Source organism: Orcinus orca, chromosome 14, assembly GCF_937001465.1.
Source record: "Orcinus orca chromosome 14, mOrcOrc1.1, whole genome shotgun sequence".
Taxonomy (NCBI): domain Eukaryota; kingdom Metazoa; phylum Chordata; class Mammalia; order Artiodactyla; family Delphinidae; genus Orcinus; species Orcinus orca.
This window is the reverse complement of record NC_064572.1, coordinates 16,457,839-16,471,599: the sequence shown is the minus strand read 5'-3', so window position 1 is coordinate 16,471,599 and position 13,761 is coordinate 16,457,839. Positions and strand designations below refer to the sequence as shown.

At 38.4% G+C, this 13,761-nt stretch overlaps 1 protein-coding gene across 7 annotated transcripts in view; it reads right to left on the bottom strand.

The window, feature by feature from the left end:
• LOC101287519 (zinc finger protein 33B) overlaps window positions 1-3,446 on the bottom strand; it is a 346,100-nt gene extending 342,654 nt beyond the window's left edge. For 4 of the 7 annotated variants that reach the window (XR_007471162.1, XM_033412944.2, XM_033412941.2 and 1 more), the window contains exons 1-2: window positions 3,273-3,432; window positions 2,075-2,210 (exon numbers count right to left, since the gene is read on the bottom strand). Coding sequence is in view for 5 of the 7 variants with exons in the window: in XM_033412944.2 (XP_033268835.1) it covers window positions 2,075-2,089 (15 nt within the window). In the remaining 2 variants the exon portion in view is untranslated. Of the gene's footprint in view, window positions 1-2,074; window positions 2,211-3,272 lie in introns of all 7 variants that reach the window. The other 3 variants (XR_007471161.1, XM_033412937.2, XM_033412935.2) reach the window with 2 other exon arrangements.
• Between the last annotated feature and the right edge of the window lie 10,315 nt (window positions 3,447-13,761).

Here is a 13,761-nt window from a genome sequence, read left to right as displayed (position 1 = left end):
GTAATAATTAACTAACTAATTAATTAATTAATTTTAAAAGAAGAGTCTGCCTGCCAATGCAGGGGACACAGGTTCAAGCCCTGATCCTGGAAGATCTCACACGCCGCGGAGCAGCTAAGACCGTGAGCCACAACTACAGAGCCTGAACTCTATAGAGCCCACGAGCCACAACTACTGAGCCTGTGTGCCACAACTACTGAAGTCCGTGTGCCTAGAACCCCTGCTCTGCAACAAGAGAAGCCACCACTGAGAGAAGCCTGTGCACCTCAACAAAGAGTAGCCCCCGCTTCCTGCAACTAGAGAAAGACCGCGTGTTGCAGCAAAGACCCAATGCAGCCAAAAATAAATAGAAAGCACAGGAGGATTGTATAATATAAAAGTTACAGAAAATACACCATTAAATTAAAAGACAAAAAACATACTAAGAAAAGATAATTAGTAACAATTACAACAAAAGATTACATTTAGAATACATACGGAATGCTTACAAAACTCAGTGGAAGAAAACAACCTGAAAAGCCATAAATTTATGAAAACTGCACAACCTCAGTAATCAGTCACAAAATTAAAGTGAAGTTTTTCACCCATTACTGAGGAAATAACTTTTATACCTGGTGAGGAGGGAAGAAAAGTAGTCTGCTAATGAATAACAAGGTACATAGAAAAATTAGAAATCCTCATATCCTATAACTCAAAAATATTAATCATAGAACACTAGGGCAGTGATTCTTAAACTCAGCAGGTATCAGCATCACATGAACACCTTGTTAAAACAGACTGCTGAGCCTCACCCCTGAATTTCTTTTCCAGTACGTTTGAGATAGGGCATGAGAATCTGCATTTCAAACAAGTTTCCGGGTGCTGCTGCTGCTTCTAGCCAAAGAACCTCACTTTGAGAAGCACTGCTCTAGAGTCCAGAGATACACTTGTATTTGTGCAGAGAGAATGACACGGATATTCATAGCAACACTGTTTATATTACTGAAAAATGGAAATTATCTAAATGTCTACCAATAAAATACCTAGAATGGGAAAATATAACTTTAAAAGGAATAAAATAAACTACATACGGATAGATCTCAAATTATTAGTGAATTGGGAGAAAAATGTGTATCATACATATGTTAAAATAATTTACATATTTTGTAAAAGCACCCAAAACAATATACAGTATTGTTCAGCTAACTATATATTTTTCCAATGTACATACAGGGGTAAAATAAGAAGACTAGTAGAACTTGGAACTAGACTCGGAACTGAACTATGGGACATAATGAGGAAGACTCCAGGAAAAAGCCATCAGAAGAGTGGTATCAGAAGTGGACAAAGGAGACTTTCCAGGAGAGGGTAGTCAGTAGGGTAATGTAGCAGTTGTTCAAGGAAGGCAACTACAATTAAGTCACTGGTGACCTGAACAGATTCTGAAGTGGAGAAGAACCAAGACAGAATGCTATGGGATGAAATTTGACTGAGAGGCTCAGAAACATTTACCAGAGAATTTAACTTTGAACCATCTGCTGCAGGACTTGTACACACAGCTGGGCTAAGATAAAGTAATTTTGTAATAGGCGTGCAGGCCATTTATTAATCTAAACACACCAAGTTGTATACCCAAATTAATAAGACTATCATAAAATTGATTATTTGAACCCTCTCTTGGACCCTTTTACTCCCAGTAAGGAATGGTTTGAGGCACTCATTTCAGGGAAGGTTACTTACTATGTGAGTCCCTGGAAGGTTACTCACTATGTGTCCCTACGTTAACACCAAGAAGAATATCTTCCAGTAAGAAGATATGTCTTTATGTCTTGATAGGAAACTGTATCCAAGATACAGTGTCTCCCTTTCTGCCATGGTCATCAGAAATGTATCTGCAGGTCAACTTAGAAACTATACATTATATAACGATTAGTATATATCTGTAAGCTAATTTGGTCCTGCTATTGATCTGTGAACTTTATATTTTCTATTAAGTTTGATTTTTATCTATAACTAATTTCCCATCTTAACATATGGACTCTTACAAATCTCACAAAATCCATTGTTAAATAAAGGAATGAATGAACAAACTTACCTGGGATTTATTCATTTTCTGCTGTTCTTGGGAAAATGTAGACAACTCTCAAGATACGCTGGGTTAGAAGAGGAGGACTGGGGTCATGAAAGATCTGGCCTGTGTGGCAGCTCCTGAATTCGCCTTCCCTATAAAGCTAAATACACCACTAGATAAGGAAAAACCTCAATGTCCCTTTGACCTTCAGAAGAGTCAGGGAGACAGATGGTAGAAGACCACCTACCTAAACTCTAATATAATCAGGTAGCTCTTGGGTATAAAATTGTTCAGAGTTAGGTATTTACCTCCTAAGGATATTTTAACAGTTTAAATCTCCCCTGGTGTTCACAAAAAAAGTTTAAATGATAAAACTGGTCAAAACGAATTAAAAAACATATTATGAAGGAACATTAACTCTTCACCAAAGCTGCTGTTAAAAAAAAACACTCAAGACTAAAGAAAAATAATAAAACTCAAAACTAAGCTGTTTATCAATTTCCCCACTAATATTACTAAACCTTTGGTTACTGACTCCACAGAAAGCTATAAAAAGCAGTGCTTTAAGACCCGTGTTTTAATTTATCTTTGTTGCTGTTTCTCAAAAGGATCTTTCATAAAAAACTTGCTTTTAGTTATATGGAAAAGTAAACAGTACTGGCTTAGGAGTCGGATCTTTTAGTCTTTGCCACTAACTGATCTGAACAAGGCACTAATCTTCAGAAACAAAAAGACAGAAATTCTATCACATGATACAAAAACCGGATAATTCTTGATCCTTCCTGAATGCTAGGGCAGGCAGAACAGAGAGACAACGTATATCAAGATGAAGTGATGGACATGACTGAAGAGCAGTTCGGAATCCAAAAAGCATAAATGGAGAACCATAGGCATGGGTATGTGTACAAAGCTAACTATTGTATTACTCAGCCTCGCGCGCTCTCCCCGCAGCACCGCCCACCTACCCCGAGAGGCTCGCTGCACCCGTCACGCATGCGTACTAAGCCCTCCTCCTGCGCCCTCAAAAAGGGGGCCTCTCAGACAGCCGCGCCAGCTCAGTGCTGGGGCTAGTCAAGCAGGGGCTTCGGCTTCTTTTCCTGACTGAGACGCCAGCTTCCCGCCGTCCCGGGGGTCCGCGGAGCTCCTTCCCACCACCGGGCACCGACCTTCTCCCTCCCGCCCTCCAAACCGAGGGCTCCTCACCCAACCCTCCCGGGCTCACCCGCCTCTCCCTCGTCGTGTAGCACTGGCCCTAGAAGAGCGCACAGACCCGCCAGCCCGGGAACCGCGCTTCCCACGCAAGGCCTGAGGAAAACAGAAGTAAAGGCTGCAGTGCACAGAGGCGGAAGTGCACAAAGGTGGCTCTAGGCATGCGCAGATGGCCCGCACGCAGGGCCAGACAGTCTGCGCCAAACATCAGAAGTCTGTTTCCCTTGAGCCTCCGCGACTGGCGGTTCGGGATTGGCTGAGAGTGCAGCCTTACCTAGCAGTGGGAAGTTTGGAGTTTTAAGTTCCCTAAACTTTAAGCTGGTCAGGGACTCCCCCCAAAGTTACGGATTACAGCTGAGTTCTCTGTGCAGCCAGAATGCAAATTTACACACAGAGCTGTCAAGGAAAGGGAACCTGTATGTCAATTTCACTTTTTTTTAATACTGGGAAATAGACCCCATTAATAAAAGAATAATATGCGCCATCATCAGCGATCTGTTCAGGAATTAAAAAGCGGAGGAGGGGCGGACAAGAAAGCCAGTTCATTAAAATCATGAAAGCAATAAATGAAAATTGTAGATAAATAAGACACAATCCAAAAGAAAACAGTCATTTATATAAACATTCGTTCACCTGTGACATTAAAATTACTTGAATAAAGGGAGATATACCCTTTCATAGAAAGATTCAAAAATTTTGGACAAAATTCCAATAAGAATCTCAACAAATTTTTGCATGTACTTTTTTCTCCGTGACTTTTTAAAGTATTGTGTACTTTACAAAAGCATTCTCAACTTCATCTGGAATAAAAATAAATCTAAATTAACAGCCAGAAAGCATTTCAAAAAGGAGAAAGCTGCCTAAGAAATATCAATACGTATAATAATTGCTCAGTTATTAAAATAGTTTGGCATCTGCTTCATGATAATACAACGTCCATGATTAAGAATGTTTTTAAAATGTAGTATAATAAACGTAGCATTTCAAAACAATGAGGGAAAGAATGAAATATTCCAAACATCAAGTCATTCCTAACAATTGGGAATAAAGTTTATATCCACAGATCACATGTGATACAGTTCACATGGATTCAAGGTTTGAAATGTTTAAAGTAAACCACTAAGTTAGTAAAAGAAAATAAATTGAGATGAGAAGTTGTGACACAAAGAAACCCATAAATTTAATGTGATACATTTTATTATAAAAAATAGCGAACAACTCAGTTCTAGTTTTTAAAAGATATTAAAAGCAAAGAAACCAGGAAATTATATTTTTACTATATAAAAGAAAAGATGTATTACTTAATAAGATCTTTAAATCAATAGAAAGAAAAAACTTAAAATGGGCTACAGAACTAAGCAGCAATATAATAAAAAAAGAAAATTCAAATGAATAATACGTGTTTGGAGAAGTTGATTATGAGAATTGAAAGAAATGTAAATGTTTATGTAAAACATGTAAGATATCACTTACTGAGATTTAACTTTTTTTAATTTAGAATTTATATATATACACAGAAGTTCATTTTATTTGGTACAGTTTTATGAGTTCTGACACATGCATAGATCTGTGTAACCACCACTTCAGTCAAAATACAGAACTGTTTCATTATTGCCCCCCAAACTGCTTCATACCCTTTTGAAATAAAAACCTCTCAGCACTCTTAACTTCTGGCAACCACTATGTATTCTTCATACCTATATGTTTGCCTTTTTAAAAAAGTATTTTTACAAATAGCTACAACAAATATTATAGTTAATATGGACAGTGTTCAACTTAAAAGTAGGACAAAAATAAGGATGCCTGTTATCTCCAACCTTATTCAGCATTTTTCTAAAGTTCTTAGAGTAATATAGTAAAACAATCATATACACAGAAAATTCAAAGAAAAGTATCCAAAATAAGAGTTTTAGAAATTCGATACAAGTTCAATATAAAAAATTTCAGAAAATTAAATTATTTTAAAGGTATACCTAATAATAGCATGAAAAATATGAAAATCTTTACAAAAACTATAAAATATAATGAGGGATGTAACAAATTCCTAGATAGGAAGTCTCAATGTTATAAAAATATCAGTTCTCTCCATGCTGATGTACAAATTCATAGCAATCTCAAATAAAATCCTAATAGGAACTCCATGACTGGGGGAAGGGATTATATCAGGAAAGAGCCAAATAAGAATATCAAAGGGCATTAATGGATGTGGTTCCTGTGACTGTGCTCAAGATTTCAGCAGGGGCTTCCCTGGTGGCGCAGCGGTTCAGAGTCCGCTGCCAATGCAGGGGACACGGGCTTGTGCCCCGGTCCGGGAAGATCCCACATGTCTCAGAGTGGCTGGGCCCGTGAGCCATGGCAGCTGAGCCTGCGCGTCTGGAGCCTGTGCTCCGCAACGGGAGAGGCCACAACAGTGAGAGGCCCACGTACCGCAAAAAAAAAAAAAAAAAAAAGATTTCAGCAGGAAGTTCACCCATGAGCTTGTGGGTGTACCTCAGTGAGGATCTCCCCACTGGGTCCACAGGCACCACCAATGCCCCAAGTGCTAAAACACACTTCCCACCACTCTGCAGCCAGCTCCTTGTGCATGCTCCCAAGAACAATGGCAAAAGTAAGTCCAGTAAACAGAGTGCTATCAGGAAAACAGACCAGGATCTTTTTTTTTTTTTTTTTTTAATTTTTTGGCTGAGTTGGGTCTTCATTGCTCTGCGTGGGCTTTCTCTAGTTGTGGAGAGCAGGGGCTACTCTTTGTTGCGGTGCGTGGGCTTCTCATTGCGGTGGCTTCTCTTGTTGCGAAGCACGTGCTCTAGGCACATGGGCTTCAGTAATTGCAGCATGCGGGCTCAGTAGTTGTGGCTCACAGGCTCTAGAGTGCAGGCTCAGCAGTTGTGGCACACAGGCTTAGCTGCTCTGTGGCATGTGGGATCTTCCCAGATCGAACGCATGTCCCCTGCAGTGGCAAGCGGATTCTTAACCACTGCGCCACCAGGAAAGTCCCAAGACCAGGATCTTTGAGCAAGGAAAAAACCACAAACTTGACGTATAGTGCCATCTTCTAGAAAAAAGAGGTTTGTGGTAGCCAGCTTGGTGACTGGTAAAATTCAGAAGAGACATAAAAACTTAAGAATCCTTCCACAAGAGGGTAAGAAGAGTGGAGAAGATGTAACCATACAAAGGCAGGGGAAAAAATCCCTGATATATTAAAAAAAACTGAGCACAGATGTACAGTATAATTTACCTGAAGGCAAACAGTAAAGAATTTAGAAGGTGTCTGCTACGTCAAATGTGAAAGCAGCAATGCAAAACTACAAGGAACATGAAAAATCAAGGAAACATGTCATCACCCAAAGATAGCAATAATTCTCCAAACACCAGGCTCAAAAGCAAAGAATTCTGTGATTGAGCTGACAAAGAACTCAAAAGAGCTGTTTTGAATAAACTCAAAAAGCTACAAGAAAACTCAGAAAGCCAATCCAATGGTATCAGAAAAAAAACCATAACCAAATGAAATATTTACCACAGAGATAGAAATCTTTAAGAAAACAAAACAGAAATTCTGGAGCTGAAGAAGTTAATGAATAAAATGAAAATGCAGTAGAGAGTATCTACATCAGAGCAGACCAAATGTAAGATAGTCTAAGTGAGCTTCAGAATACGAACTTTGAAATAACCCAATCAGGAGAGAAAAAAGAAAAAAAAAATGAAGTAAGCCTACATTATTGATGGTACTCTACAAATGTACAAGTATTGGAATAACTTGGGTTCCAGAAGGAAAAGAGAGGGAAAAGGGGAACGAAAGTTTAAAGAAATAATAGCTGAGAACTTCCCAAACCTGGGGAGAGATATGGACATACAAGATCATGAGCTAATAGTTCACACTATTCTCTCAATTCAGAAAGACCTTCTCCAAGACACATTATAATGAAACTGTCAAATTCAAAGATAAAGAGAGAATGCAAATAGCAGCCAGAGGGAAAAAAAAGATTCAAACCTATCCAGGAACCCCTATTAGGCTACCAGCAAATTTCTCAGTAGAAATTCTATAGACCAGGAGAGAATGGAAAGTTGTATTCACAGGATTGAAAGAAAAAATACTCCAGCCAAGATTTCTAACCAGCAAAGTTATCCTTCACATATGAAGGAGAAATACTTTCCCAGACAAACAAAAGCTGAAGGGTTTCATCACCACTAGACATGCCTAGAAGAATTGCTGAAAGAAGTTCTTCAAGGTGAAGTGAAAAGACACTAACCAGAAACATGAAAATGTAAAGTATACACACATTGGTGAAAATAAATATACAATTAAACTTAGAAAACTCTAATTCTATAAAAGAATGGTGTGTTAACCACTTACCTAAAAAGTATAAAGCTTAAAAGAAAGAAGTATTAAAAATAATTATAGCTATTATGTGCTAATGAATATATATAATATAAAGAGGTAAAAAGTGATATCAAAAATATAAAAGGGGGAGTAAAAGTGTGAAGCTTTTGTAGGCAAAGTTAAGTTACTATCAGCTATAAATGGACTTTATTATCTATGAGATATTTCATGTGAGCCTCATGTTAACCATAATGTAAAAACCTAGAATAAATTCACAAAAGAAAAGAAGAAATGGGAAACAGAGGATTCCACCACAGAAAATCACAAATTTACAAAGGTAGGCAAGAAGAGGGGAAAAGAATATGTGGAAATACAAAACAAGCAGAAAGCAATTAATAAGATGATTTCAGTAATTCCTTACATACCAATGATAGCTCTAAATGTAGATGAATTGATTTCACCAATCAAAAGGCAGAGTAGCTGGACTGATAAGAAAAAAAAGACCTAATTATATGCAGCCTACAAACGACTCACATCAGCTTTAAGGACATATGGTCTCAAAGCGAAGGAATGGAAAGATAAATTCTGTGCAGGGTGACACCAAAAGAAAGCAGGGATAGCTATACAAGCCAAAAATGGTAACAAGACAAAGAAGGTAATTACATAATGATAAAGAGGTCAATTCACCAAGAAGATACAATTGCAAATATATATGCACCCAACATCAGAACATCTAAATATATTAAGCAAATACTAACAGATCTGAAGGAAGAAATACATAACAATGCAATAATAGTAGGGGACTTAAATACCCTGTTTTCAACAAGGCTAGATCATCTAGACAAATAAAGAAAAGTTGGATTTGAACCATACATTAGACCAAATGGACTTAACAGATATTTATAGAACATTCCATTCAACAGCAGCAGAATACATATTCTTCTCAAGTGCACACAGATTTTCTCCAGAAGAGATCATATGAAAGGCCACATAAGTCTTAACACATTTAAGAATATTGAAATTGTATCAAGTATTTTTTTTTACCACAATGGTATGAAGCTAGGAATCAACAACAAGAAGAAAGCTGCATAATCTAAAAATAAATTGAAATAAACAGCACACTCTGAACAACCAATGGATTAAAAAAAGCAAAGGGAAATCAAAAAATATACTGAAACAAATGAAATGGAAACACAACAAACCAAAACCTCTGGGATGCTTCAAAACCAGTTCTGAGAGGGAATTTTACAGCAATAAATGCATATATTAAGAATATAGAAAGAGTTCAAGCAAACCACCTAACTTTACATCTCAAGGAGCTAGAAAAAGAGGAAGAAACTAAGCCCAAAGTTAGGAGAAGGAAAGAAATAACAAAAGTCAGAGCTGAAACAAATGAGAGACCACAAAAAACAATAGCAGAAAACAAATCTTAGATTTCAAAAATCTAAGTTTTTTTGAAAACATAAACAAAATTGACAAACCTTTAGCTAGACTCACTAAGAAAAAGAGACGACTCATAAATGAAATCAAAAATGAAATAACTGACATTACAGAAATACAGAGAATTGTAAGAGACTACTATGAACAATTATATGCCAATGTGTTGGATAACCTAGAAGAAATGGATAAAGCCCTAGACACGTAATTACATATACGAAAAAATATTCTCGTAGTTTATGCAGATACAGCCAATTCAAACTGAGAACTGTAAGGTTTTACTTAACCTCTTCTGTGACATCTGTATCTCCTTTCTTCCACACTGGAAAATCTCGTTCTCAAGGACATGGGAAATAATTGAATTAGAATATCCAATTAGTCATTTGTTTCACCTCAAATGATGCACACACAAGTTCAGATTAACAATATCCATAATACCATATAAGACATTAATGAAAGAATTTGAAAAAGGCAGAACTAAACGGCAAGATATTCCATCATCATGGATTGGAGAATCAATATTGTTAAATGTCCATGCTACTCAAAGCAATCTACAGATTTAATGCAATCCTTATCAAAATTCCAATGGCATTTTTCACAGAAATAGAACAAAAAAATCCTAAAATTTATATGGAACCATAAAACTCACCCAATAGCCAAAGAAATCTTGAGAAGAAAAACAAAGTTGGGGGCATCACACTCCCTAATTTCAAACTATATTACAAAGCTATAGTTATCAAAACTGTATGGTATTGGCATAAAAACACACACACACAGATGAGTGGAACAAAATAGAGAACACAGAAATCAAGCCATGCATATATGTTAAGCTAGTTTATGACAAATGACTAAAAATATACAATGGGGAAAGGACCACCTCTTCAGTAAATGGTGATGGGAAAACTGGATAGCTACATGTAATGGAATGAAACTGGACCACTATCTTGACACATACACAAAAATTAACTCAGAATGAATGAAAGCCTTTAATGTAAGATCTGAAACCACAAAGCTCCCAGAAAAAAATAGGCAGTAAGCTCCTTGAACTCAGTCTTGGTGATGATTTTTTTGGATCTGACTCCAAAAGCAAAGGAAACAAAAGCAAAAATAAACAAGGAGGACTACATCAAACTAAAAAGCTTCTGCATGACAAAGAAAACCATCAACAAAATGAAAAGGCCTATCCCAACTGGGAGAAAATATATGCAATTCATGAATCTGATAAGTGGTTAATATCCAAAATATATAAAGAACTCATACCACTCAACAGCAAACAAACAAGCACTCTGATTTAAAAAATGGTCTGAAGAACTGAATAAACATTTTTCCAAAAAAGATAATATAGGTGGCCAATAGGTATGAAAAATGCTGAGCATCACTAATTATCTGGGAAATGCTCATCAAAACCACAATGAAATGTCACCTTACACCTATTAGAATGACTATTATCAAAAAAGACAAGAAATTACAGGTGCTGGAGAGGATTTTGAGACAAGGCAACCCTTCTGCACTGTTGTTGGGAATGTAAACTGGTGCAGTCACTGTGGAAAAAAGTATGGAGTTTCCTCAAAAAACTAAAAGTGGAACTACCATTCGACCCCAGCAATCCCTCTTCTGATACAAGGAAAACAGTAATTTGAAAAGATATATGCATCCCTATGCTCACTGCAGCATTATTTACAATAGGCAAGATATGAAACAACACGTGTCCCATGATGGATGAATGGATAAAGAAATTGTTGTACAGATATACAATGGAATATTATTCAGCCAAATAAAAGAATGAAATCTTGCCATGTGACAACATGGAAGAATCTTGAGGGCACTATCCTAAGTGAAATAACACAGACAAAAAGAAATACTGCATGATCTCATTTATATGTGGAATCTTTAAAACAAAAATCTTAGGAATAGAGAACAGATTGGTGTTGCAGAGACAAGAGGTGGGTGGGGTGAAATGGGTGAAGGTGAAAAGGTACTAACTTCCAGCTATAATATAACATAAATAAGTCACGGAGATGTAAGAAACAGCATGGTGACCATAGTTAATAATATTATATTGCATATGTGAAAACTGCTAAGAAAGCAAACCTTAAAAATTCTCATAAAAGAAAAAAGTTTTTGTACCTATGTATCTTGACAGATCTCAACTAGACCTAATATGGTGATTATTTCACAATATATACAAATAATGAATCCTTACGTTGTACAGCTGAAACTAACATAATGTTATATGTCAACTATACCTCAAAAAAAAAAAAAACTATGATATCCTAGGAACAATACAATATCAGAACTAGTTGTGACTTCTGAAAACAGTTAAAACTTTTTTTGCATGAAATTCTCTCCTTCCCGTCCCCATTTTTTCTTTGTACCGTATCTACATTCTCAGAACATAAAGCCATTGAGATAGTCTGGGACCTGGGATCCTCTACCTGTACACGTGTACTTGTACCTGGGCAAACGTCTCCTCCAGCAACTGAATAGTATATAACTATAAGGGACTAAAAATAGCTGCATGCATGCCAGTTGGGGGCAATTAGGAACAGTAAGATACTAAGGGCCACAAACCAACTGCTGCTTCTGAGGTGCCAGGAGCAAAAGCAGGGTACTACACATGATCCCTGCACACAGCACCACCAAGGGGGTGGGCAGGCCACCTAAGCCACACCTCAGTCCGACCCACCAGTCCTGCCCCCACCCTCACTCCATTTAAGGAAGTAGCCTGCCCCTCTAGAAGAGTGAACAAGGGCACCTGTTACTTGTTTTCACTCCCTTGTGCTGCAGCACTAGTCCCAATAAAGGCTTGCCTGAATTCCTCCTCCAGCCTCATCAATTTCTGTGAGTAAAGCGTCCAAGGGCCCAAATCTGTATCAATTACATAGTATAACTTCTTTTTAACCCGCATTTAATCTTAATTCTAGAGGTAACTATATATTTACTGCTCACACTAATCCTTATTGCAATGTCTCTTTAGTTATTGTGGTTTCTGAAGCTGGTTCTTCAGTAGATTCCTCAAGGAGGGCTCCTGGAACACTCTCCTGAAACACTGTAATGAAGAGAGGGTCAGTATTACTCACTTTTCTTTTTGCCTCCAGCTCCAATATGATTCAATATGGGACTTTTAATGATTCTTTCTTTATTTCAAAGTTTGATATTTTGTTCATCAAGGACTTTTTGACACTGAATTTAGTTTTTGAATAATTATTGCATTAAAGCCTCATTTATCTTGATTACTGAGTTGTTGGTGCCCCTGAAATTTTGTGCCCGAGGCCAGTGCCTTTCTCACCTCACCCTAGTCCAAGCACGGAGTTGGAGCTTCTCTGTCCTTTGTCTTTACTGTTCCCATCCTACTTACTTTGATAGCACTCCCAACAGTTGCTGTGCATGCATAATCCAGTCCCAAAGGAGCCCTGGTGGCTCAGTGTGAGAATTCAAAGACACTCATGCCTTACCTTAGACCTCTGCCTCACTAACTGGTGGAGTAAACCAAGTTTCTCCCAGTCTCAGCTGCAGCTCCTGGCCAGGCTCTTGCGTAGCACAAGCTCAAAGCTCTGCTGTGGTTCCTCCTTTGGTCCCTGCACCGCGCATGCATGGGGCTCTCCTGGGAAGGGGTGCGCGCAGGCTTGCTCTGCCTCTGTACTGAGCATGCGCAGGGCCCACATGTGTCCAGTTACACGGTTGCTTCCTTCTGCTTTCCCCACACTTAGGGTGATGTTGAGCAGGTATAACGGCTGTTGTCCACCCAGTTGTATTTTGCAGTAACAGGGGGATACCTTGTCATCTAGTCTCCTTGTAAATATTGCCCATGGATTTCGGTTTTAATGTCTTATGCTCTGTGTTTATATGCAGATTCTGGAACATAAAAACTATGCTTCCATGATCACACCAACTTCCCAGAATTCCTAAATACATTTTATTTTTAAAACGGTACTTCAAAAGAAAACAATGGAGAACGGAATTAATTTTTTACATACAGAAAAAAACTACATTTTTTAAAACTACATTACAAAAGAAACCCACAAAAGGCTATTTTCTGCTCAAGGCCTAGACATGTTCCCACTGTCAACAAGGTAGCTTGCAACTGATAGGGATGTGGCAGCTCCTGGTCCAGGCAAGATGTAGAGCAAACACATGGGATGGCCTGGCCCAGCTCATAAGAGAGAAAGGGAAAGGCCCTGGGAGTGAAGAGAGAAGGGAAAACCAGGTAAAAGTTTGTGACCCAATGCTTCAGCTGTTAGGGTGAAGTTCCTGCTACTGGTCCATGGAGCCAGGTGAGGGGCTGAGTTTCACTCCCTTTTGGTGGGAGAGGAGGCAGGGATCAGAGATGGACACACACAGAAAGCCAGGTCTGCTGGTGGACTGTGCCCCTAACAGAAGGGTGACTAGAAACATTCTACTCACTGAGGAAGCTTTACTGTCTGGGCTCTGGGTGAGCCAGAAAGACACTACCCTAACGGGGGAAACTGTAGGCCTGTGCTGTGGACTGGATATTTATGTCCCCCACATTCATATGTTGGAACCTTAGCCTCAAAGGTGATGATGTTAGGAGGTGGGGCCTGTGGGAAGTGATGACGTCAGAAGGCAGCGCCCGCATGAATGGGACGAGTGTCCTCGTAAAAGAGGCCAGAAAGAGTCCCCTTTCCACTTCTGATATGTGAGGACCCAGCAAAAAAAGGACTACCTATGAACCAGAAAGTGGGCCCTCAGCAGACACAGAATCTGTAGGTGCCTTGATCTTGGATTT